Below are 25017 nucleotides of genomic sequence, written 5' to 3' on the forward strand. Positions count from 1 at the left end.
TTGGGCAAGGACACAATTAAATTGTGGGGCAAGGGGGTGGGGGGGGTGAGAATGAAGGTGGCAGTTTGTCGAGTTTGCAAAACTGTGCCTGGATCAGCTGCTTACTTAATTACGTTCTGGGGATGCACGGAAAAGGTAGGGCCTATCTAGCAGAATACGGACCCTCCTGATTGGACAGACGGACTGTCTTTTAACAGGAAGGAGCGGTGAAAAACACGAACAGCACCTGTTTGAATGGGTTTCGACGGGACAGACAGCAGCACCATCTCGATTTACTGACATTTTCGGTATACTAACACATTATATCAATTGGTAATTACTGGTGTGTTGCATCATGTCTCATACTTTATTAACATTCATGTATTAGATGATTAACCTATAACAATAGGCAGCCATATTGTGAAGCAGAGCTTGAAATGACTGCGTACTGTAGCCTAATAATTGAGGACTATTGTTCTACTGAACATTTATCAACTTTCGACTGTTGAAATAAATGGGACTTGTTAAACACGTTTTTTTATTCATCAGCCCACTTACAATTTACCACATAACAACATGTGTTATGTTCTGTGTATGTTATGCCAGGTTCTTGTCCTAAGAATGTCCGTGCCCAGTCGGACCCTCTGTTGTTCTGTGCACCTGACAATAAAAGACTTAAACTTGAACATTTATATTTGTAGTAGCCTACTTGATGCAAGTTGAATCTAATCTAGATAGCAATCACACCAGCAACTGCTCAATTTAAGACAAGAAAGGAGTTTGGTAAATAGAACAGAATATACAAGGCAACCAATTACATTCATTAAAACATTTTATTATACAATATGTCCAGTGAGAGGGTCATTGTTTTTAGTGAGTGGACCTGAAATTTCTGACGAGCGTTAAAGCTAGCTAGACGATAGGAACCCTTAATCTGCAATTCATTGTTGCTATAGCTCTAATAACTACGCTAATAAGAGAAGACTAACTTTGTATGCCAACGAACACCAATAACTAGAACTAATTTGACAAAGTGACTTCAAGTGCTTATACTCATACTGATGTTGTGATTGGTTGACAACATATTAACTATCACGTCGTATATATGCCTTGCATCAAAATCATTCTTAAAAATAGCGAAAGTATCTTCGAGGGATTCATGTTTTCAAAATAGGCGTTCTCCTTCCAGTTAAAAGACAGACAGTCCGTCTGTCCAATCAGGAGGGTCCGTCCTCTGCTAGATAGGCCCTACCTTTTCCGTCAGAAGTTAATTTCGTTGTGTTTTCCAATTTGCCGTTGTGTTTTCCTGTTTTCCTATTTGCCGTTGTGTTTTCCTATTTGCCGTTGTGTTTTCCTATTTGCCGTTGTGTTTTCCTATTCGCCGTTGTGTTTTCCTATTTGCCGTTGTGTTTTGCACTTCAGGGCCACCGTATAGTAGACATTCTTTGCAGTAATTCATCAAAAACTGTAAATGCCAACCTCCAAGCACCACCGACAAATCTGATTATTCCTGACCGTTCCAAAGCGCTAGGTGGCGATGTACAGACAGTGCTCACCCATTTAACATTTAGCCGCGGAAGTAGTGAGGACAACAGAAAGCTGGAAGAGGCGTCACGTTCAGGAAAGCTACACTTAACTAAAATATAACTACAAGCGTTCATATTTGTAAAACATGTCTGGGACTTCATCGGTGGCTGGCGAAGTATTTGTAGATGCTTTACCATATTTTGATCAAGGTTATGATGCTGCTGGTGTCAGAGAAGCTGTAAGTAAAGCCCGACTTTTGCTAGCTGGCAGTAAGTCACAACGTGTTGGATACTACTCTGGCTCCCCATAACTGAGCAATTCGTATTTAATACATTACATGTATTTGGGTCATTTGTTGTAGCTCTACAGTTCGATTCGAGCAGGTGTACCATGGTGTACTTCTAGTATTGCATCTACTAACTCGCACGTTAGCAATAAGGGCCTACTACTGTTGAAGACAACTTGATCAGAGTGGGTGCGTTATAACTTATTCCTTCACAGGCTGCCGCGTTAGTAGAGGAGGAAACAAGGAGATACAGACCCACCAAGAACTACCTAAGTTATTTACCCACACCTGACTTTTCTACGTTTGAGGTAAATGCTCAGTTAATAGTATCTACAGCTAAATATTGTATTATCCAGGTGCAAAAAGTCTGAAGTTCAGGTATTTTCACCTGTAAATAGATTTGTATGCAGCCTAATGTATTTGCAATAAATCAGCACCTTGAAGTGAATTAAATAGACCAATTATTTTACCTTACCGCAGACTGAAATCATGAGAAATGAGTTTGAAAGACTAGCAGCTCGACAGCCTTTAGAACTTCTCAGCATGAAGAGGTAAACACACACACACGCGCGCGCACGCGCACAGTACTTCTCTAGACTACAATAACACTACATTCAGACCTATTAAATTTGTTAAATACCCCCGCATGCTACACTGTGTCTGCCGCACGGTCTGCAGCCGTGTCTAACTTCTTCTTCTGTGGACCTTGTGCAGATACGAGCTCCCAGCACCCTCGTCAGGGCAAAAGAATGACATCACAGCGTGGCAGGAGTGTGTTAACAACTCTATGGCCCAGCTTGAGCATCAGGCCGTACGCATTGAGAACCTGGAGCTGATGTCACAATACGGCACCAATGCATGGAAGGTCTACAACGAGTAAGTAGCAGCAGCTCTAATTATTTGGTTTTCAAAATAAAAGTCCAACACTGTGTGTGATTTTACTCTACATTGATAAAGCATACAATGTTCCTGTGTATTTACATTTTGTACATACACTTTGTTCTGATGTATTTGTCGTCATTGTTCAAGCCATTGTTTTTGTCTCGTTCTTACAGTAACCTTGCCTTTATGATTGAGATGGCTCAAAAGGAACTACAGAAATTCAGGTAAGATTCACATGATGGAATTAATATGGCGTGATGATTTATGAATTGCAATTAAACAGTGAAATGGGCATGACATTGCATGCATTTCCGTACAAACGTGTAAACTTTTTATTCTTTGATAATTGTGTGTTTTCCAGAAAGCAGATTCAGGACATAAATTGGCAGCGAAAGAATGATCAGCTTGCAGGAGGTGGCAAACTCAGAGAGCTGGAGTCCAAGTAAGTTATGAGAATGTAGTTGTGTTTGTAGCACTCTCCTCTGCATGAGATGAAATCTTGACTCTTGTTGTTTCCATCTACAGCTGGGTATCTCTGGTCAGTAAGAACTATGAGATTGAGCGTGCCATCATTCACTTGGAGAACGAAGTTTCACAGCTCAAAAACCAGCAGGGAGACGAAAACAAAGAGAACATTCGGCAAGACTTCTAGAACACTGGAGCGGGTATTCTGGGGTTGGAACTCGAGCATCACAAACCAGCAACAAAAGAACTTGAAAATGTTTGTAGTTTCCTTAGTTTGGCATGTCAAGAATCTAAAAAGAGACAGCGATTTTGTTTTGACAAATCTTCTATCATTGTCAATGTTCCTTTTGAATGATCTTTTGAGTCATGGCTCTGGGGTGTCTTCATTTTGGGCAATTTCAAAGGCATGTCATGTCATCAAGTTAACAGCATTCTCTATAACAAAACAGCAGTCTACTAGTTCAATACAGTCATGTCAACAAATACAGATACAAGCTAGTTTAAATAGTTTCATTTGTATTAAAATTCTATACTGTGTTGTCATTTTCATTTAGATTGGAAGGAGACCATAGCTGTCCCCCACCATTATTTGTTAATTTTTATACAAATATAACTCTTTTAAAATAAATGTTTTTTACACAAGTATTAAAATGTCAAACTTAGTGATTTGTTTGTATTGGTTTCTCTGTCTTTAGTATAACTTTAATTTTGGCACCACGATAACTGACACCGATCCTGTGCATAGAACTAATAGATAATAACATGCAGTGTCTAACCTGCACAGTATGTAAAGCCGAATAATGATAGACGGTATATCAGACCACACGACAGTAATGACGTTGCCCCACTGACCCTTACGCAACCCTACACCATTTCGTTGACACATCATCTGAAATGAGACTTGGATTACAAATTCCCATGTGATCATGACTCCGAGCATATGCGACGAGTTTCTGATTCACACATGATGGACATGGACCAATTTCACACATGCAATTATTCATGCAATTGTTCTGTTTCGAAGAACTGAAATAATTGATTAAACATAATTGCATTCTACAACGATTCTTGACAACAACAACAAAAACTAAGCCTATCTACTTTTTTCCCTGAGAAAAAAAAAGCGTGATGACGTAGCAGCGCGTTTTTTTCACAGACAGTACGTAGAACGTTCAGCGGTTCAAAGAGGAAGGAAGATGGCGGACAACAAAGACGAGGGGGATATGGAAAGCTCTGCCAAATTGGATGCAGCACCTCAGGAACAGGAAAATGGGGAACCAGAATCTAAAGATTCAAATGCGGTTATTGTTATTGAGCCAAATTTGACGGAAGAAGAATCTTCGCAGTCTCAAGAAAATGCTTCTCAGGCGCCGACACCCACCAGTGGAGGAGGGGACGCCAGCGGCAGCTCTGGCGCAGGGGAGGAAGCCAGCACGAGCACCAGCCCGGTTGAAAACACTAACGTCGAAACTACCGAGTCCTCGGCGTCTGGGGAGACTGCAGGAACTGCTGTCACAACCGACATGTCTCCCCCTCCTACAGTTCCAGCTGCAAATCCAGCGCCTGTCCCAATAAACCTTTTGGATACATGCGCCGTGTGTAAACAAAGTCTTCAGAACAGAGACTGTGAACCTAAACTCTTACCTTGCCTCCACTCATTCTGCTTGAAATGTATACCCGAGCCAGATCGGCAAATAACTGTGCAGGTGCCTGGGCCACATGGACAGCCTGATACCCATATAGGTGAGTGAGGACAGTTAGCTATTGGCTAGTTATCTATTTATTCATCCCCTACCCGTGCACATGGTTCGTGTTGTGGTCTGACTTGTCGAGGCAGATAGTATCAGCGATCCTGTATGTTCACACGTCATTCCAAACCCTTAAATGATACCTAGTATTTCATGATTACAATCTAAAGTTATTTAGCTTCCTGCATTTTAAATACCACCCTTAGCTTTTGCTCTGCCTCTTAGTATTAGCAAGATGTCTTTATTTTCAAATAATCTAACAAACTTAAAGGATTCCAGGATATTTGCATGAGCCAAATGGCTGCCATTAGAAGTGTAATAAAATGTTCTTGTTGGCCAGTTGCAAGATTGAACATCTGTCAAAGCTGTTTGAAGTACCCCCTAATCTTTCACTGATCATCTGCTTGACCCTTTAAAAGAGGTTTGCTGTCAATGGTTCTCCAGCCAGAGAAGCTATTTACAGGTGACATGTGATAAGCAGTCACACTTGAAAAGCACGAGAAATATGCTGTGGCTATATCCAATATCCAACATTTTAACGATATGTTTGTCTAATATGTAGATCTTATATGTTTTGTCTGTGGTACCTTGCTATTGCAGAGCAGTCTTTAGGATGTTTCTTTCAGTTGGGATCTGATGCGTTTCTTAGTTTGCTGCCTTGAAAACATAGCATACATCAAAGTTGATTCCTTGAAAGCTTCTCATGATTATCATATGTGGTTTGATGACCTGGTTGAACCAGGTTGGCTACAGTTAAGGTTGGAAACAGCAGAGTAGCTTTTAAGGATTACAGGCCTACAAGTTTTAATTGTTAATGATCAGTTTCACCTAGGGTGAAGGGTAGGTCCATTTCTTTTTACTGTAATAAGGCTCAAGGCAAGCTTCAGTGACCTGGTTTATTTATTCCTGAGGTTAGGATTTATGGTTACTTTCAAGTTTACTGGTAAATCAGTTATTCATGCATTAGCTTAATAGTAAGTTGTTAATTTACAAGTAGTTATATTTAAGATTAGTAAAAAAGACATAGACTTAATGTGCAACCACATAGAGACTTCTGATATTGTTTAATGGCCTATTTCGTCAGTGGTTTATGCTTGAAGGCTGATTTTTATGAGAAAAGACATGGAGTCTTGTTCATTCCTAAGATGGAATGTTTAACTGTTTTTAGGCAGATAGTTTTAGGCGATTATGATTTAATCAGGAAACTCAGGTGTTCAAACTGAAACTTGGAATGGGCATTGGATTCCAGCGTGCTTCTGCACAGATACAATCTAAGAGATCTGTTGATCCAGTCTGTTAAAAGAAGGAAGTGCATAATTTTGTCACAACCTTTTTAATATTTGTTTTTTAAAACACAATTTGACTGCATCCCCACACTTGCTCCAATGAGGAACTACATTTTTCAATCGTATTTTGAGTCTCTCATTTTAGAAAACAGTTATTGAAATTAATTATCTACATTGATTTGCCAAAACTGTAGACTTTTAGATGGGCGTCTCTGCTCTACTGTAGCTATCCTCCCTTGCAACCAGGGCATAATGGTTGTAATTGGCAATTTGTGTACGCAGAATATTACCATACACCATGAGAGGATGTTGAACCAATCAGTTTGCACACAGAGCTTGGGTTTTATGCACACGTTTCATCAGAGTAAATGAGCCTGGAACAGCTCCCACAGTCTTGCCTGTGTTTTGGAACCTTGAGCAGCAGCATTAACAGTACCTCAGTTCAAGGAGACAGCTTTTTTTTTTTTTACATTTCTTGGAGCTGAAGTGAGGGTTTTTAAAAGCAGTGCAATAGCATTACAAGTCAAATCTGTCTGCTACGAAAGCAACAACCTACTGTTAGGTTACTTACCTACGGCAGGCTCTCTTGAATTCAGGCATATAAGACCTGCTTTTTATGTAACACATGTTTTTTGTGTTTGGGGGGGGTCTACATCTGTGTGGTGTGTGTGTGTGTGTGTGTGTGAGCGTGCCCGCTTCAGTTGAAAGTGTCACAGCTGCAGAGGCAGATCTGCCTGTGTGTTGTGGTCTCAACCCAAGCCCACTCCAGCTGCACTCACAGCTAATCAGTCAAAGTCCCATGCAGCTGGAGCTTATACAAACCGGCTTTGTGCAGTCCAAGCCGGTATAAACTGGTTCAAACTGGATTGGGCTGGCTAGTGCAGCAGCCAGTGGGGGATTAGATTGATGGATTAATGGGAGGTAGGAGGAGTTTGTGGTTCAGGTTGGGGGAGGGGAAATCTAACATGCTGTAAATCTAATCTTTTAAAGTTGATTTTATCCTTTATCTGTCATTATTCCCTGAATAATGTAATGGATTGTATTGCAAATGCAAAATCTGTAATAAAGCTATTCCAGAATAATGAAATGAATAATGAAACTGGGACATAATAACTGGGACATAGGAAATAATATTTTTTTAATTAAAAGGCAGATTCTTATTTACAAATAACCTAATTAAAATCCTGTTACACTGGTACACGATCATTTATTTGTAAGAATTTGTAGTTAATTCCCTTTAGTAATCAAGTACTTCTAATGGTATGTGGGCATGTACTTTCTTTGTTTAATATAACCAATTATTGCTAGTCACCGCTGTTTTTCCTTGCTTTAATGATTAAATGTCTTATGACCTGTGTTCTCCCTCCCCTTCCACTCCAGTGAATGTGATGCGATGTGCAGTGTGTCACCAAGACTACAAACAAAGTGACATAATCGACAACTACTTTGTCAAGGATACCACTGAGGCTTCCAGCACATCAGATGAAAAATCAGCGCAGGTATTTTCTCTACGGTTACCTGTATGGGCACATGCAGCGATCGAGGCCACGTGCCCTTGCCATAGTCCAAATGGAAAGTTACAGAATGCCAGTGGACGATATGACCTTTTGTTTTGTAAGTGTAGGTCTGAGTAAGTGACCTCGTGCTTTCGTCTCTCCAAGGTGTGCACCAGCTGCGAAGACAACGCAGGAACCATTGGATTCTGCGTGGAATGTGGCGAGTGGCTATGCAAGACCTGTGTGGAGGCACATCAGAGAGTCAAAATCACAAAGGATCACAAAATCCGTACTAAAGAGGACGCGAGCGATGGTAAAACAAAGACCAAACTTAGCGTACTGAAACAGAACTCTACTGGTTCCCTTTTTTTGTTTTTTTTTTGACGGTAGAAAGATCCAGGCTGGACACAGAGCTGTGCTGGGGTGCTTTGGTGTCTAGGGGCATGGTGGGAGGTACTCCAGCCCTGACGGCTCCATGGCTGATAGGCTGTTGCCATAGTGACGGAGCTGCAGGGTCCTTCAGCAGATTGGCCCTGCTGTTTCTCCCCCCCCCCCCCCCCCAGTGTTGCTGACATGCAGTTGCCACTGGCATTCTGGCAGGGATTGCTTTTCTGCAATATGCACCTCTTTCTGTCTTCGTAAGACACTCAAATGAAAAATGATTTCGTATTTTCTAAGATCTTATTTTACAATAATGTCGTTCTCTACCCCTCCCCCTCTCTTTGTCTCTCTCTCACTCTCACACTTCCCTCGATCACACCCCCTATATCTCACACCCCCTCTTAACACTATCTCACCTTCTCTTTTTCTCACCTTCTCACCCCCTGTCACTCTCTCTCTCTAACTCTCTCTGTCCCTCTGTCTGTCTCTGTCTCACACTCTGTCTCTCTCTCTCTCTCTCTCTCTCTGTAGAGACTATGGGCTCGTCAGGAACGAGGCGTGTGTTCTGTCCGGTGCACAAACAAGAGCCTCTTAAGCTGTTCTGTGAGACCTGTGACACGCTCACCTGCCGGGACTGTCAGCTGCTGGAGCACAAGGAGCACAGGTAGGCAGGCCAGGACAGGACAGGGCAGGACAGGGCAGGACAGGGCAGGACAGGGCAGGACAGGGCAGGACAGGGCAGGACAGGACAGGACAGGACAGGGCAGGACAGGACAGGGCAGGGCAGGACAGGGCAGGGCAGGACAGGACAGGGCAGGACAGGACAGGACAGGACAGGGCAGGACAGGACAGGGCAGGACAGGGCAGGACAGGGCAGGACAGGACAGGACAGGGCAGGACAGGACAGGGCAGGACAGGACAGGGCAGGACAGGGCAGGGCAGGACAGGACAGGACAGGGCAGGACAGGACAGGGCAGGACAGGACAGGGCAGGACAGGGCAGGACAGGGCAGGACAGGACAGGACAGGACAGGGCAGGACAGGACAGGGCAGGACAGGACAGGACAGGGCAGGACAGGACAGGACAGGACAGGACAGGACAGGACAGGACAGGGCAGGACAGGGCAGGACAGGACAGGACAGGGCAGGACAGGGCAGGACAGGACAGGACAGGACAGGACAGGACAGGACAGGACAGGACAGGGCAGGACAGGGCAGGACAGGACAGGACAGGACAGGGCAGGACAGGACAGGACAGGACAGGACAGGACAGGGCAGGACAGGGCAGGACAGGACAGGACAGGACAGGACAGGACAGGGCAGGACAGGGCAGGACAGGACAGGACAGGGCAGGACAGGGCAGGACAGGACAGGACAGGACAGGACAGGACACCACCACGACCCAGTAGTGAAGGGCTGTGAGGACGGGGGGGGCATTATGGAGCTGCTCTCTTCTGTAGTCTGTTTCCACACTGGTCTCTAAAGATCTCTTATGAAACCTTTTAGAAATAAAATAAAGTGTGTGTGGTGGTGGTGGGGGGGGGGGGGGAGATTATGTTTGTGTTGCTGAAAAATGTGATATACAGGCTGAAGTTTGAATATGGCAGCTACCCTGTAAAGGGCTTTGACAGTTATGTTATGTAACTCGAGACAAACAATATTTAAACTGGTGTGTAGTGGTCTGTTGGTGGTAGTGTGGTGATCTCTCTCTGTCCCTCCCAGGTATCAGTTCCTGGAGGAGGCCTTTCAGAACCAGAAAGGAGTCATTGAGACCCACATGGCCAAACTGCAGGAAAAGAAGAACTACGTCCATTTCTCGGTGTCTCAGGTGCAGAGCAGGTATGACAGACTCCTGCTTTGTGCACTGGTAACGGTGTTGCCACAGAAAATGGTGGTTCACCAAAACCCACCTCAACTTTGGAACGATGCATCCATGCAGTATTTATTTGATCATCTGCTAGTTTTAAGCATGTTATTCACTAATTCTAATCCAGGATAAAGGAAATGAATGACACTCATAAGAAGGTGGAGCATGAAATCAAGATAGCGGTGTTTACCCTTATCAACGAAATCAACAAGAAGGGCAAGTCTTTACTGCAGCAGCTGGAGGTAAAGATTACAACTCTACCTACAAAATGTATATTTAAATGTTTTTCCAACAAAAAAAAAGGTTTTAATGCTGAATTTGCCAGCTCCACAGTGATTGGTTGCTTGGGGTAATTGAGTGTGGTAGAATCAAATGTTCTGTTTTCCTTGTGGTTTTTCTCCACATAATTCTAGTGAATCATCAGCAGGTCACCCCTAATGGCAACACCCACACTGCAGGGCTGAGCCTCCCAAACATCCCATACAGCTACTTGTAACATGAGAATATAATTACATTTACATTTAGTCATTTAGCAGACGCTCTTATCCAGAGCGACTTACAGTAAGTACAAGGACATTTCCCCGTGGCAAGTAGGGTGAAGTGCCTTGCCCAAGGACACAACGGCATTTCGAACCGGTAACCTTCCGATTTAATAGCCCGATTCTATAACCGCTCAGCCATCTGACCCCCGTAATTATATGATTTAAACGTGGCTTAGCCGTTGGTGTGGATGGGTCAGCGTGTGCTCGCGGACCCCTGTAGGTGATGTGGGTCAAGAGGTGGAGGAACCCCTCTGTTGGTCAGACACTGGCCAGCTTCTTAACAGGAAAATGTGACACGCCACAGGTCTTGTTTATGCATCTAGCAGCTACCTCCATTCATCCAGAAACTTCCTTTTAATGGTTGTGTTGGCAATGGCATGTGTAATTTTAAAGAACTGTTCAGTGTTTGCCAGTGATAAGTTTGAAAAAGGAGAATTGGCATGACAGGAAGTTGGATTTGGCATAAAAAAGGAAGAACTACTCACCTTTTAATATGGTAAATCAGGTTAATCATAAACCTGTCTGACACCCGTCAAACCAGAAACACTGCCAAGCAGCCGCTATTAATCTTGATCCTTGGTGTGGAAGAGGTATTTATAACACAATGTTCATTTTTGATGCAGCATTTATTCGAGGGCGGCGTTTATTCGAGGGCAGCGTTTAATTAGTAAGAGAGATTTAGTGAATTGTAGCTGCAGTGCAGCCATAGACAAACAAAGAATAGACAAGGAGGTCAAACACAAAGTCTAGTGTAAAATTGAAGCCGCGCATTTAGTCAGGAGTACAAGTGTGAACCATGCACAACGCTTTTACAAAACCCCCACTTACAATGCTTCGTTGCTAGCATTTTGACAAATGAATCACGCAGCCAATTTTTTGGTGCGGTGTTAAATCGAGGACGGCGTTTGTTCCACGATGTTCATTTTTGGTGCAGCGTTTATTCGAGGGCGGCCTTTATTTGAAAGCGGTGTTTAATCGAAGAAATACGGTATATGTGTATTCTGGAATGAAAGCTGGATGTGGTTGGTAAAGTGTGTTGGTCTGGTTTCCAGGGAGTGACCAAGGAGCGCAGCATCAAGCTGCTGTCGCAGCAGAGAGACACCACCCTCCTGGCCCAGCAGATCCTCCATGTTCTCAACTTCAGCCACTGGGCCATTAACAACGGCAGCAGCACGGCCCTGCTCTACAGCAAGAGGCTGGTAAGTACCACACGCTACAAGTGTGAAAACACTCTTGACCCGATGACCAGTAACTATAACACGTGAGTGTGTGCGTCGATCATGTTCCAGCCGTGCTACACTTGACCTTGACGACTAGCGATGCGCCGAAATGAAATTCTGGGCAGAAACTGAAAATTGCACTTGGCAGAAGCACTGCAGATTGCAAATTTGATCATACACTTTGAAGTGTATCCACATTCCACTTTCACTCCCACTGAGGGGCGGGGATTGTAATTTGTGTGTGTGCGTGTGTGTGTAGATTATGTTCCAGCTGCGCTACATCCTGAAGGCCAGACTGGACCCGGTTCCTCAGGCCAACGGGGCTGTGCGCTTCTTCTGTGATCCCACCTTCTGGGCCAAGAACGTGGTCAACCTAGGTGAGAGGAAGCTCTCTGGCTGGGGCGCTGCTCTGGGATCATTTATCCCCGTCGTGAGGGAACCCGGCTGCCCTTCTACTTCGAAAAACAGAACGAGGGGCTGGTGGCTCACCCAGTAGAGCTCGTACTGATCGGGCTAAGGCCATAACGCAGGGACCTGGGTTCGATTCCGGTCCAGACCATTTCCTGCATGTCTTCCCTGCCTTCCTGTCACTCTTTCACAAAAAAAAAAAAAGAATCCGGAAAAGCCCCCCAAAGAATATATTTATATAAAGAGAAAGCTAAAGATAAACAAAAAAGACTTATCTCTCCTGTCTATCCCAACTGTAGGTAACCTGGTGTATGAGAAGACTCCCCAGGCTGTCCACCCGCCCAACGTGATGGTGGGAGGACCGGTGTCTCCAGGCCACGGCCACCCCGGCAAGCACCCCGGCCAGATCAACCTGGCCCAGCTCAGGCTACAGCACATGCAGCAGCAGGCTTTCGCCCAGCAACAGCAGAAACAACACCAACAGCAGCAGCAACAGCAGCAGCAACACCAACAGCAACAGCAACACCAACAGCAGCAGCAGCAGATCCAACAGCAGATGCGCATCGCCTCCCAGTTGCAGCACCCCAGACAGGCTGGCCCTTCGCAGATGATGCAACAGCAGGTGCGATGGTGGTCAGGGTGGAGTGGGTGATGGTGGGGAACAGGACAGCATCACAATGGGAGGTCTTGAGTTCAACGGGGGCCGGCAGGGGATCCGGTGGAATGCACAGAGCTTGTCACCTATGACAACAGAACCCACTGAGTTGGCTATGGCTGTTGTTCTATAACACAAAGGAAATGTGCAAACGATCATTGCTATAAAGAGGTCTTTAATCTCGTGAAAGTTTTTACAGACAAAAACAAAATTACATTTGTTCAGTTAACCAAAGCTGGTGCCAAGTGGGTGTCCAGTCCATGAGCAGTTTACTTCCATAAAATACACATTGGCTCATGGCTAATCCAAACCTTCATATATATTATCCTAGACCTGTAGAAGAGCGAGTGGGCCATGTTCTAATAGTCCTGCTGACCCTCCATTTAGAATGTCTGTTCTGGAAACGTATTGGTTTCTCAGACATATGATAGTGTAGATGTTGAAGATTCAAGCAGGACGCTAAAATCAGATGGCAAAAAGCTGTCAAACAATATATAAGTAATCTCCCACCTTCCCACAGGTTTAATAATAGGCTTACTGTCTTTGATGAACACTAAGTATCTCTCATACCCCCCACCTCTCCTCTTCCGTCCTGTGTCCCCCCCCCCTCCTTCCTCTCCCACCCTCCAGCCTCCCAGACTCATCAGTATGCAGAGCCACCAGAGGGGAGCGCCTGGGGGGATGAACGGCTCCCCTCACATGTACCCCTCCTCCCACCACATGCGTCTGCCCCAACCCCAGCCTCAGGGCCGCATGCCCACGGCCCCCCCCCAGCCCCGGCTCCACAACGGCCAGCAGTACTCTCCCATGATGCAGCCCCAGCTGCAGAGACAGGTCGGTCTGCTGCCCTGAGCCACAGCTGCCACACAGGGTTCATGGAAATGTACTGACACCTACATTTGCAAATGTATTTTCGACGGCAGCTACAATATGTCTGGCCGTTAATTTTTTTACTAACCTCGTAAAAGGAAATATTTTGTGTCTCAGTGGGGAGCTGCTCTGGCGAGTGGTGCTTAACGACGTGGATGTAAATATTGGATGTTGAAAGTTAAATTTTTTATTTTTTTTCTTAGTTCAAGTTGATATATACTAAACAAATACTCACACAGGAAATAACGGCTACAAATGAACGAAAGTAGCTCAAAATGTAGTTTGTGTTTATTTTTGAGGGGGGCAAATGTGCATGTACATTATGATTACGGTAAGAGCCTTGTGAGCTATGGATGCTCTCTTTTTGTGTCTAGATGTCTGTAGATTCTGAGATGAACCACCAAAGGTTCCGTTTCTTACTTCAATCAGGGGTTTGGCATCTTTTCCACTTGGACTTACAGTGTCTTGTGCAGCATGCATTAGCCTGCATGTCCTAGCAACCCTTTCCCTAAGCTTTTGCAATATAACGTTCCAGCGTCCTTCCAAAGAGTAACTTTTCGATCCTCTTGTCCTATTCTCTTTACGTCCTACCTCTCCTCCTTCCCCATCTCCCTGTGTAGCATTCCAACCCGGGTCATGCGGGGCCCTTCCCGGTGGCGTCCCTCCACAACGCCAACCCCACCAGCCCCACCAGTGCCAGCATGGCGAGCGCCCACGCCCACAGGGGCCCCGCCAGCCCCATTGTGGGGGCCATCGAGCTCATCCCCTCGGTTACCAACCCAGAGAATTTGCCCTGTCTACCGGACATCCCACCCATTCAGGTAAACACGCACACACACACAGGTCTGGACTGGGACTGAAAAACGGCCCGAGACTTTGAAACGCAGACCAGCCCACGACTATTATATTGTATTGTATTATTATTAGTGGTGGGCCGTTATCGGCGTTAACGCGCTGCGACTCTTATCGGCAATAAAAAAATATCGCCGTAAATCTATTCTCAAAGTTGGGTTGGGAGCTGGGTCTATACTACGCAAGCTATGATGACTTTCACCTTGATATTTTAGCGCGGATGTATACCTAGCCGAATTGCACTGTAGAGGGCGAGAACGAGTCTTCGAACCTGTGTGTATGCCTTGTGTATGAAATTATCACATCAAACGTGACGTGCTAACATGGATGCAGCTATGAAGCCGCCTGGTTTGCTTCAGGGAAAATGTATTTTTAAGAAGCTTCCCAATGGAAACCTCGACAAGACTAAGGTTGTTTGCACCTTGTGCTATGCGGAATTAGTTTACTGTAGGAGTTTTTCCAGTCTCAAATACCACCTAAACGCAAAGCATCCCTTAGCTAATGCGGAAGATGCCGGGCCAAGCACTGATGTAGCGCAGGGGAAGAATCGTCGTCAAACTACGATGTTTGAGTGCAACCGAGGCAAGCCCGTCAGCACAGCTCTATTAGCCAAGCTAACTAATCTAATAAACAGTTAATAAACACAAGTACATCTTATTGAACATAATTTATTTTCATCACCAATTATCATAGTAGAAAAGCTTTCTCAAGCAGTTTGATGCATTTTGGAAACAGGAGATGAGCTCCTGGTCTAATGCGCCACCTGGCTTGAGAAACCCGTTCTCAAAGACTTACTTTTAGTCATTATTTGGGTAGCACACATATTCTGAATGCCTTCGGCGGAATTCAAATGAGCCATTTTAATCTAGATTAATCTAGATTAACGCCAAGATTACAGTGAGATTAATCTAGATTTAAAAAAATAATCTATGCCCACCACTTATTATTATTTTTTGCATTATGCCGCGGCCGTTTGACTGGCCGTTGGGGAAATCTCCCGACAGCCAGTCTGATCCTGCACACACTCCTCATCAGTGCTCGACTGGTCGATTTTTCATTTCCTGTGTGACTCATTTCCCCTCCTATGGGGGTTTGTAGTGTTAACCACTGCTGATGAGTCAGTGGCATGGTCAATTGAGTGCAGATAAAATCACACTGTTTACAAACAAGTGGTGAGTAACAGACGCCTGACTTAAAATGGTCCAATTAAACCATAGAGATTTGTTTGTGTAGAACTACATTTGAATGTGTAGAAATAGATTTGTATCTTTACAAAACAAACGTAGAAAATAGTCCACATTGCACATCCTTGGGGCCTTAGCCATAAAACCGCCGCATCTAAACGTCATACAGTGCCCAGTTCTCGAGAGATAATCAAGCCGCAGATACACAATCCTGGAATTATAGTTGGATATCAAACATTATTTCTCTCCTTCTGGTTTCTTTTCTTCCCTGTGGCGCCCTCAGCTGGAGGATGCTGGTTCCAGCAGCCTAGACCACCTCCTGACCAGATATCTCTCTGCCAGCAAAAACCCTCTGTATGGAGCTCCCATGGAGATGAACCCCTCTCCTGTGCCCACCACCCACTCACCTGGCTCCTCAGGTACTGTGGACGGGGGAGGTTTCACTCCACTCAGAATACACTCCACTCTACTTCCTCCTCTCTTCTAGTGTGGTGTGTCTCCACTCTACTCCCTCCTCTCTTCTTCTGTGGTGTCTCCACTCTACGCCTTCCTCTCTTCTTCTGTGGTGTCTCCACTCTACGCCTTCCTCTCTTCTTCTGTGGTGTGTCTCCACTCTACGCCTTCCTCTCTTCTTCTGTGGTGTGTCTCCACTCTACGCCTTCCTCTCTTCTTCTGTGGTGTGTCTCCACTCTACGCCTTCCTCTCTTCTTCTGTGGTGTGTCTCCACTCTACGCCCTCCTCTCTTCTTCTGTGGTGTGTCTCCGCTCTACTCCCTCCTCTCTTCTTCTGTGGTGTGTCTCCGCTCTACGCCTTCCTCTCTTCTTCTGTGGTGTGTCTCCACTCTACGCCTTCCTCTCTTCTTCTGTGGTGTGTCTCCACTCTACGCCCTCCTCTCTTCTTCTGTGGTGTGTCTCCGCTCTACTCCCTCCTCTCTTCTTCTGTGGTGTGTCTCCGCTCTACTCCCTCCTCTCTTCTTCTGTGGTGTGTCTTCACTCTACTCCCTCCTCTCTTCTTCTGTGGTGTGTCTCCACTCTACGCCTTCCTCTCTTCTTCTGTGGTGTGTCTTCACTCTACTCCCTCCTCTCTTCTTCTGTGGTGTGTCTCCACTCTACGCCTTCCTCTCTTCTTCTGTGGTGTGTCTCCACTCTACTCCCTCCTCTCTACTAGTGTGGTGTCTCCACTCTACCAAAGAGTATAGAAGCACTATAAGTTCTTTGACTCTACTCTCTCCTCTCTTCTTCTGTGGCGTATCTGCAGTCTGTGCTACTTGCCATGGCATATTGCCATGATTATGAAACATAGTTTCTGTTACTTTTACCTATTGGGTTTCTCTCCCTCTCCTACACACGCAGGGTTATCAAACTCCCACACGCCAGTTCGACCCTCCAGTTCGTCCAGCACAGGCAGCAGAGGGAGGTAATGATGAACACCACCTCCCCCACACACACACACCCACATATGCAAACACGCACACACATCATCCCCCACACACATACAAACACACACATATACTACATCATAGGGTATTTCTGTCCGTGCTCATTACTTAAGCCTCTGAATATTGAAGTGTGTGTGTGTTCGTGTGTGTGTGTGTTCGTGTGTGTGTGTGCCCCAGCTGTAGCTCAGCAGGGAGGCCTGGGCCCATGAGCGCGCCGGTGGAGCAGGTGAGAGTGAAACTAGAGCCGGGATTAGAGGACGAGTGCAGCCTCTCAGGAGCCACTTCTAATGTCAAGACGGAACGAGGAAAGGAAGGGAGGAGCGCGTGCATGGTAGGACCCCCCCCTCTGCACCTGTGTGTGTGTGTGTGTGTGTGTGTGTGTGTGTGTGTGTGTGTGTGTGTGTGTGTGTGTGTGTGTGTGTGTGTGTGTGTGTGTGTGTGTGTGTGCGCAATACACATGCATCCTATAGACATGCATCCTATAGACATGCACTGCCTGTATTGCTGTATTCATATAATGTGGACAATGGTTAGGAATGCTATCCCCTGTTAGTTAAAGCAAGATAGCTGTAATGTGACATTACTATAAAAATGTAAATTCATGCCGTCTCTTGAGAACCCCACGACCATCTTTCTTTTTTCTTTTTTTAAAGCCTTAATGACGTTTTAATATCCTTAAGGCATCAAGGCTTAATGTGTTTTTCTTTTCCCCCCCTGCGCCTCCGTAGATGAGTAGCCCGGAGAGCAGCCCTCTCCCAGCGCAGAGCTCCATGTCCACCGGAAATTCATCCAGCGGCTCCGTCCAGACCATGGTCAAGATCGAGCCCAAGGAACCCTCTGACAGCCCCAGCACCGCCCCCTCGGCGCCCGCTCAGAAAGACGACAGCACGACAGCAGAGCCGCCTCTCACCAACGGCACCGCCGCCCCCGCCACCTCCAAAGGCGGCGAGGGCGGAGCCACGGAGATGGAGACCAATCAGAGTGGGGCGGCGGAAGGGAAGGAGGACGACCCCAACGAGGACTGGTGCGCGGTGTGCAACAACGGAGGTGACCTGCTGTGCTGTGACAACTGTCCCAAAGTGTTCCACACCACCTGCCATATCCCCACGCTCAAGTCCCTCCCCAGGTGAGCCCAACGTCACCACCCACGCTCTCCGTTTCCATCACACCTGTCTGGATCTCTGGAGTGCTTTAGGCTCGTTTTACCAAGGTGTTAATCCTTAAAGATGCGTGAGTTCTAAATATTTCCGACGGCCCCCACAGCGTGAGTTATCTTTCCGAAACGGAAGCTAGCTAGCTTTAGTTAGCTTCCGTTACCTAGCAACCTAGCATAATACTCGTAGCAATGCTACTACCTGCTAGTGTTACTTGTTAGTCTCCTCATTGTACATTTTGAAGCCATATTATAGCGTTTGTCATATAGTTTTTGTCTATCGGAAAATATTCAGTTGGAATGTTCGAAATCGCACATGTGCGACGTTACGCTGTGAGACCCGCATTCGAACGATCACATATGTGTGACGCTACTCCCTAACGGGTTAAAACTCTTTTTTCTCCCTCCCTCTGGTTCTGCCCTTTCAGCGGAGACTGGATGTGTACGTTCTGCCGGAACCTGTCCAGCCCGGAGATGGAGTACAACTGTGACGATGAGAAGCAGAGCAAGAAGGGCAAGACTGAGCCGGGGATGAGTCCAGAGGACCAGCGGGTCAGTGGTCCAACACAGGGGATACCCTGCTCTCAAACACAATGTTTATATCATGTTTACGGCCAGAATAGTGATATATTTTTATATATATCCTTCACGTTAGAAGATTTAAATGTCAGCTAAAGATGGGATTGTTAGTATTTTTGTCGACAGGTTGACTTTCCAGTCCTGTATGTGCTGCTCCACCACTCATTCATCTCTCACTTCTCCTCCACCACCACTCATTTATCTCTCACTTCTCCTCCACCTCCACTCATTCATCTCTCTCACTTCTCCTCCACCTTCACTCATTCATCTCTCTCACTTCTCCTCATTCATCTCTCTCACTTCTCCTCCACCTCCACTCATTCATCTCTCTCACTTCTCCTCCACCTTCACTCATTCATCTCTCTCACTTCTCCTCCACCTCCACTCATTCATCTCTCTCACTTCTCCTCCACCTTCACTCATTCATCTCTCTCACTTCTCCTCCACCTTCACTCATTCATCTCTCTCACTTCTCCTCCACTCATTCATCTCTCTCACTTCTCCTCCACCTCCACTCATTCATCTCTCTCACTTCTCCTCCACCTTCACTCATTCATCTCTCTCACTTCTCCTCCACCTTCACTCATTCATCTCTCTCACTTCTCCTCCACCTTCACTCATTCATCTCTCTCACTTCTCCTCCACCTTCACTCATTCATCTCTCTCACTTCTCCTCCACCTTCACTCATTCATCTCTCTCACTTCTCCTCCACCTTCACTCATTCATCTCTCTCACTTCTCCTCCACCTTCACTCATTCATCTCTCTCACTTCTCCTCCACCTTCACTCATTCATCTCTCTCACTTCTCCCCGTAGAAATGTGAGCGCCTCCTGCTTCATGTCTTCTGCAATCAGCTGAGCTTGGAGTTTCAGGAGCCCGTGGCGTCAGCTGTAAGTACATTTACATTTAGTCATTTATCAGACGCTCTTATCCAGAGCGACTTACAGTAAGTACAGGGACATTCCCCCCGAGGCAAGTAGGGTGAAGTGCCTTGCCCAAGGACACAACGTCATTTTGCACGGCCGGGAATCGAACTGGCAACCTTCAGATTACTAGCCCGCTTCCCTAACCGCTCAGCCACCTGACTCCCTCGTACCTGCCAGGACCCCCACCATCCCCTCCAGCTCGTGAGTCATCATGCCTCTCAACACGGCCTCTGCATCTTACAGGTCCCCAACTACTACAAGATCATCAAGAGACCCATGGACCTGAAACTGGTGAAGAAGAAGCTTCAGATGAAGCACTCCCAGCACTACCAGAGCCCCCGGGAGCTGGTGGCGGACGTGCGTCTGGTCTTCAGCAACTGTGCCAAGTACAACGAGGTGAGTGGCATGAGTCCTAGCCTGGTATGAGAGCCTGACAGAGTTGTCGGCGGGCACATGGAACCACACATATGTATACCAGAGCCTGCGGGTATTAACAGCAGATGGGGTGTCTGTTTCTCTTTCTGCATGGCTTTGCATGCACGCTCTGGGTTATTTTTTTTAAGGGCCTTTCACACTGATAGGAAGGGTACTCCATTTATCAGCTACGATCAAAAACATGTCTTGATGCCAGCAGACCGTTATGGACTGTGATAGACCCCCCGGAGGAGAAGCCTGTAGCTGGCTGATCCAAACTTCTAACAATTGCATGGTTTCATCACCACTATTGAGGAAGAAGTGTTTTGGTTGCACTGCTTTTGTAAGCTGCTGATGCATGGACAATATAGACATGGTCTGCATTAAACAACAGGCGGCCTTGTGATAAGGAGGGGCGGCAGTCTTTTGATGCAGATCACTGCAGGTCCAGTCTGGATCATGCTCGTCTATTGTGGAAATCCCTTTACATAGTGGATAGCTATAAGCAGTTACTACACTTGCTTTGGAATGGCTACCAGATTTGTTATGTTAATTTTGTGACTAAGGTGCCATATTTGGAACCTGAACACATCTGTGGTTTCACTATGTTTATTTTATTATACTACAGTACCAAATATTCCCTGTAAAATGTCGTAGTTTGTGTAGGTCAACTTTTTTTAATATAGCTTTTACTCTACAGACAATAAAAAACTTGAAACTACAGTATTTACCTATAATATCACAACTTCCAGGATAAATATAAATACAGAATGTAGGAAATGTTTATGTATATATTTTAATATATATATAAAATTGAAATAGTTCTGTCATGATGATGCTAAATTGACCATCTAAAATCTCCAATGGGTCAACAGTCAGCACAACCAGCAGCATGGTCAGCTAGTCTGATGGTTTCACTGAGGGGGGGGGATCCAATCATAGTCAACTATGAATACCATATTAATCCAGTCTTTAGCAACTTGAGTGAGTTGGGCATAAACCGGAATTTAGAAAAAACAAATAGAGTATTTCAGCAAGGGGTGTAGGCCTGTACTCTTAGAGAGAGCGCTTACAGTACACATGGGGTTGTTACCTGACCAGCCTGTGCTGTAAAACATTTCTCTCTTCCCCCCCCCCTCTGCTGCCTTTTTGTCTTTATTGTACTGTTATTACCCCTCTTTAGATGTCTCGAATAATCCAAGTTTATGATGAGGAGAAACAGATTAATGTGCAGGTAAGCAGTTTCCAATACAAGCAAGGTTTAGCCAGGACTCAACCTACGACTGGGATTGTTAACCCACTCAAATGTTCTCCTCCTCCTCCTCCTCCACATACCCCCCCCCCACCTCCTCTTCATCATCTCCACCTTCTCCCATTCGTTCTTTCTCCATTCAATGGTGTCTTTTCTTCCCCTCCTTCTTTCATTCTATCCCCCCCCTCCTTGTCCCATGACAGGCAGACTCGGAGATTGCGGAGGTCGGCAAAACCATGAGCGTGTATTTCGAGGAGAAGCTGCAGGAGCTCTACCCCGACCAGACGTTCCCGGCGGAGGCAGAGGAGGAAGTCAAGGCCGCAGAGGAGGACGACCTCACGGAAGACTCCGAAGACGAGTTTGTGGAGCCGCGACGCAAGCGGTTAAAAACGCACGAGAAGGCTCTGCACATCAAGTGAGATCAGACCGCGTTCCACGAGGAACAAAGTGTCTTCCCTCACCTCCTACGCTTGACTTTTTCCCCTTCCCTCTGTGTGTGAGGTTCAAAAGGTCAAAGGGTGATCTATTGTACAGACTGGTATATTTTATGTTTTGCTTTTGGAAGAGTTATATTGTAAAATAGATTTGATGCGTGTCTTCGTTGTCCGGTAAATTGGACTTTGAAGACATGCTTGTGCTTTTCTCTCTGTGGCGATGTGGATGCTTAGAAAAACGCTTGTACAGATTTCAAAGTTTGTTTTGTTTTGCTGTAGTTAAATTAATGACTGGTTATTTCTTTTTCTATTATTTTCCATCTATGATCATGTTTGTAAATCTATTGTGAAACATTCTTTATAAAACATCTTAAACTCCCCTTTCAAATCTTAATTAATGTACTATAAAGTTTGAAATGAAATACCTACCAAGTATTTGTATGACTGCTTTTGTTTAAACAACGAATGTAAAGAAGATAAATCAAATTACTAAAGCAGATTGCAGATTAGATTGATATTTGGGGTAGGCTCATAGTCAAAATATTTTTCATCGACATTAATTGCAAATGGTATCAGTTGTAGAACTATGTGATTGATTCATCAGAAAAATTGCAGTAAGTTCTATCGGTTATAACAAAATAAGCCCTTTTTTTCCTTAATACTGTTATGATCGCATTACCAAATTAAACAAAGTTGAAACCTGAAGTAAGAAGCATCAATAACCTAGCTAACACATGACGTTGCGGCAACGTTGCCAGTAAGTGCTCAGTTGGTAACCCGCGACGTTACCTTCTGGCAACGTCGTGGCAACGTTATAAAGGGAATGTTGCCAGTTGGTCCCATGGACAACGTTGCTATGACGTCGTACCTTGGTCGGCTGGTTACGTTATTTTTAGACCCGTGGGCAACGTTGCCGCGACGTCGTACCTTGGTCGGCTGGTTACGTTATTTTTTGGTCCCATGGACAACGTTGCCGCGACGTTGTACCTTACAGTGCGTTCACACTGCAGCGTTTTTTAACGCTCTGCATCGCTTGCCTTCCCACAGTACACCACGCTCGGGGGCGTGTTAGACAAGTTAATACAGAGTTGTAGTTCTCTAAGGTCACTGTTGTAGTCATGGCCAAGCGTGCAGATTTGGGTTAATGTACTCACAATATCGATCAAAATACCACTTTTACACAACATTTATGTAAGTGCAAGATTTTACTAGTGCAAGATTACAGTAGAATACATGTTACGCCACCGGTCACTCAACCAGTCGTTTGTAGGCTGGGCTAGCGAGCTAGCAGTGGCACAGAACAGTCACGTAATGTGACGACTACATTTAAAAGTAGGCTATAAAAACACACTAGGAACAATGACGACATCGGCAACCATGCACCATGCATTATTAGTTGAATGTAATCTTTAAATTCAGGCTCGTCACATTAGTAACTTTGTTCTGAACAGAACTGGGTGTGCAGACACATACGAAAAGTTTCTCCTCCATCTTGAAATTGTCAAACCTAGAAATGTTTACCATGACGAAGTTGCTACGTTACAAGAAACAAGAAACCAATCCGATTGGCCAACGCTAGCGTTTTCACGCTCCTCATTTACATAAAGTTGAGAAAATCCAACTTGCAACGCTCCGCTCCGCTCCGCTCGCCTTCCCACAATGCCCTACGCGAGCGTCAACGCCTGGTTTCATTGAAAATGAATTGGAAGCCGACGCCGCGCGCCGCCCGCTCCGCTGCAGTGTGAACGCACATTGTGGTAAACATTTCTAGGTTTGACAATTTCAAGATGGAGGAGAAACTTTTCGTATGTGTCTGCACACCCAGTTCTGTTCAGAACAAAGTTACTAATGTGACGAGCCTGAATTTAAAGATTACATTAAACTAATAATGCATGGTGCATGGTTGCCGATGTCGTCATTGTTCCTAGTGTGTTTTTATAGCCTACTTTTAAATGTAGTCGTCACATTACGTGACTGTTCTGTGCCACTGCTAGCTCGCTAGCCCAGCCTACAAACGACTGGTTGAGTGACCGGTGGCGTAACATGTATTCTACTGTAATCTTGCACTAGTAAAATCTTGCACTTACATAAATGTTGTGTAAAAGTGGTATTTTGATCGATATTGTGAGTACATGAACCCAAATCTGCACGCTTGGCCATGACTACAACAGTGACCTTAGAGAACTACAACTCTGTATTAACTTGTCTAACACGCCCCCGAGCGTGGTGTACTGTGGGAAGGCAAGCGATGCAGAGCGTTAAAAAACGCTGCAGTGTGAACGCACTGTTAGTCGGCTGGTTACCTTATTTTTTGGTCCCGTGGACAACGTTGCCGTGACGTTGTACCTTGGTCGGCTGGATACATTAATTTTGGTACCATGGGTTAAGTTGCGGTTAAGTCGCTCTTTGGTCGCAGGACAACGGATCTCGAGTGCAATATAGTGGTTTATCCAGAGAGATCACACTGGACTGCTCTCAGTTCTGACACTTTTGCAATGTAGCCATAGTCTACATGAATTTCAATCACACACAATATTAAATGTTGCACCCAGCACGTATAAATGTAGACAATGCATGTAATTCATGTGCAGCTCAGCCCCAGCATGTCATTGGTCATCAATTTTCTCATATGCAGAAACATAGCTTTAATAAATAAAAGACTGACTTTGGAATATAATTTAGTCTTTCATTCTTTACTATAAACATGTACAAAAGCAATCAGTGTGTGATGTGTAACATGATTAAGCAAACATTCTTTGTATAGCACACCAAAGCTGTATGACACACAATGCAAATTTGTGCTCCAATAATTTTTGTGATACAAAATTGTTAAATGTGACCAAAAGGTAAGCGACTCTTAAGAGTTTCATTTCCAAAGACAAGTCATCACAGAATATTACAATTCTTCCTTAGCAAACCTGCCCCTCAGTCTGCCCCTGAGCAACAACTTTGCGCATGCCCATTTCAACGCATCGCTGAAACTGGGGTTTCAGAAGAGATTTTGCAGGGGTTCAACACCGTCTTGTAGGCATTGGATTTCAACTGGGTTAGGGTTACAATTACATCAATATTGTTTTTTTGTTTCTTGTCAAGGAAAAGGCAATTAAACTATCATTGTGCAACTGTTGGGGTGGCTTCGGTGCGTGAAAATTATAAGATCACTTAGATCAGCG

At 45.2% G+C, this 25017-nt stretch overlaps 2 protein-coding genes across 7 annotated transcripts; both read left to right on the plus strand.

Moving 5' to 3' along the window:
* Nucleotides 1-1508: 1508 nt before the first annotated feature.
* bcas2 (BCAS2 pre-mRNA processing factor) lies at nucleotides 1509-3801 on the plus strand. The gene is made up of 7 exons (XM_062460114.1): nucleotides 1509-1744; nucleotides 2008-2100; nucleotides 2273-2343; nucleotides 2507-2668; nucleotides 2848-2898; nucleotides 3036-3116; nucleotides 3200-3801. The coding sequence occupies exons 1-7, from the start codon at nucleotides 1652-1654 to the stop codon at nucleotides 3324-3326; spliced, it is 678 nt and encodes a 225-aa protein (XP_062316098.1). The 5' UTR covers nucleotides 1509-1651; the 3' UTR covers nucleotides 3327-3801.
* A 500-nt stretch (nucleotides 3802-4301) lies between these two features.
* trim33 (tripartite motif containing 33) lies at nucleotides 4302-22224 on the plus strand. 6 transcript variants are annotated; one of them, XM_062460084.1, is made up of 21 exons: nucleotides 4302-4882; nucleotides 7554-7672; nucleotides 7835-7982; nucleotides 8582-8714; nucleotides 9772-9888; nucleotides 10044-10158; nucleotides 11511-11657; nucleotides 11938-12055; nucleotides 12386-12708; nucleotides 13372-13575; nucleotides 13986-14042; nucleotides 14232-14432; nucleotides 15931-16066; nucleotides 17000-17063; nucleotides 17263-17416; nucleotides 17814-18211; nucleotides 18667-18790; nucleotides 19634-19708; nucleotides 19988-20140; nucleotides 21342-21392; nucleotides 21614-22224. In XM_062460084.1, exons 1-21 carry the CDS (start codon nucleotides 4336-4338, stop codon nucleotides 21827-21829), a joined length of 3600 nt encoding a protein of 1199 aa, XP_062316068.1. In that variant the 5' UTR covers nucleotides 4302-4335; the 3' UTR covers nucleotides 21830-22224. The 6 variants fall into 6 exon arrangements, with proteins under 6 accessions (XP_062316068.1, XP_062316067.1, XP_062316071.1 ...); XM_062460083.1 differs by having other exon boundaries at nucleotides 11938-12054; nucleotides 12382-12708; XM_062460087.1 differs by lacking the exon at nucleotides 13986-14042.
* Nucleotides 22225-25017: the final 2793 nt, after the last annotated feature.

Source organism: Osmerus eperlanus, chromosome 4 (assembly GCF_963692335.1).
Source record: "Osmerus eperlanus chromosome 4, fOsmEpe2.1, whole genome shotgun sequence".
Taxonomy (NCBI): domain Eukaryota; kingdom Metazoa; phylum Chordata; class Actinopteri; order Osmeriformes; family Osmeridae; genus Osmerus; species Osmerus eperlanus.

What these genes read in the sequence shown, in the direction of transcription:
- bcas2 (XM_062460114.1), top strand. Translation starts at nt 1,652, where the DNA reads ATGTCTGGGACTTCATCGGTGGCTGGCGAAGTATTTGTAGATGCTTTA. An exon ending in CTGACTTTTCTACGTTTGAG is followed by an intron (nt 2,101 to 2,272) that starts GTAAATGCTCAG and finishes ACCTTACCGCAG; the next exon opens with ACTGAAATCATGAGAAATGA. An exon ending in CTCAGAGAGCTGGAGTCCAA is followed by an intron (nt 3,117 to 3,199) that starts GTAAGTTATGAG and finishes TTCCATCTACAG; the next exon opens with CTGGGTATCTCTGGTCAGTA.
- trim33 (XM_062460083.1), top strand. Translation starts at nt 4,336, where the DNA reads ATGGCGGACAACAAAGACGAGGGGGATATGGAAAGCTCTGCCAAATTG. An exon ending in TAAAGAGGACGCGAGCGATG is followed by an intron (nt 7,983 to 8,581) that starts GTAAAACAAAGA and finishes CTCTCTCTGTAG; the next exon opens with AGACTATGGGCTCGTCAGGA. An exon ending in ACGCTCAAGTCCCTCCCCAG is followed by an intron (nt 18,212 to 18,666) that starts GTGAGCCCAACG and finishes CTGCCCTTTCAG; the next exon opens with CGGAGACTGGATGTGTACGT.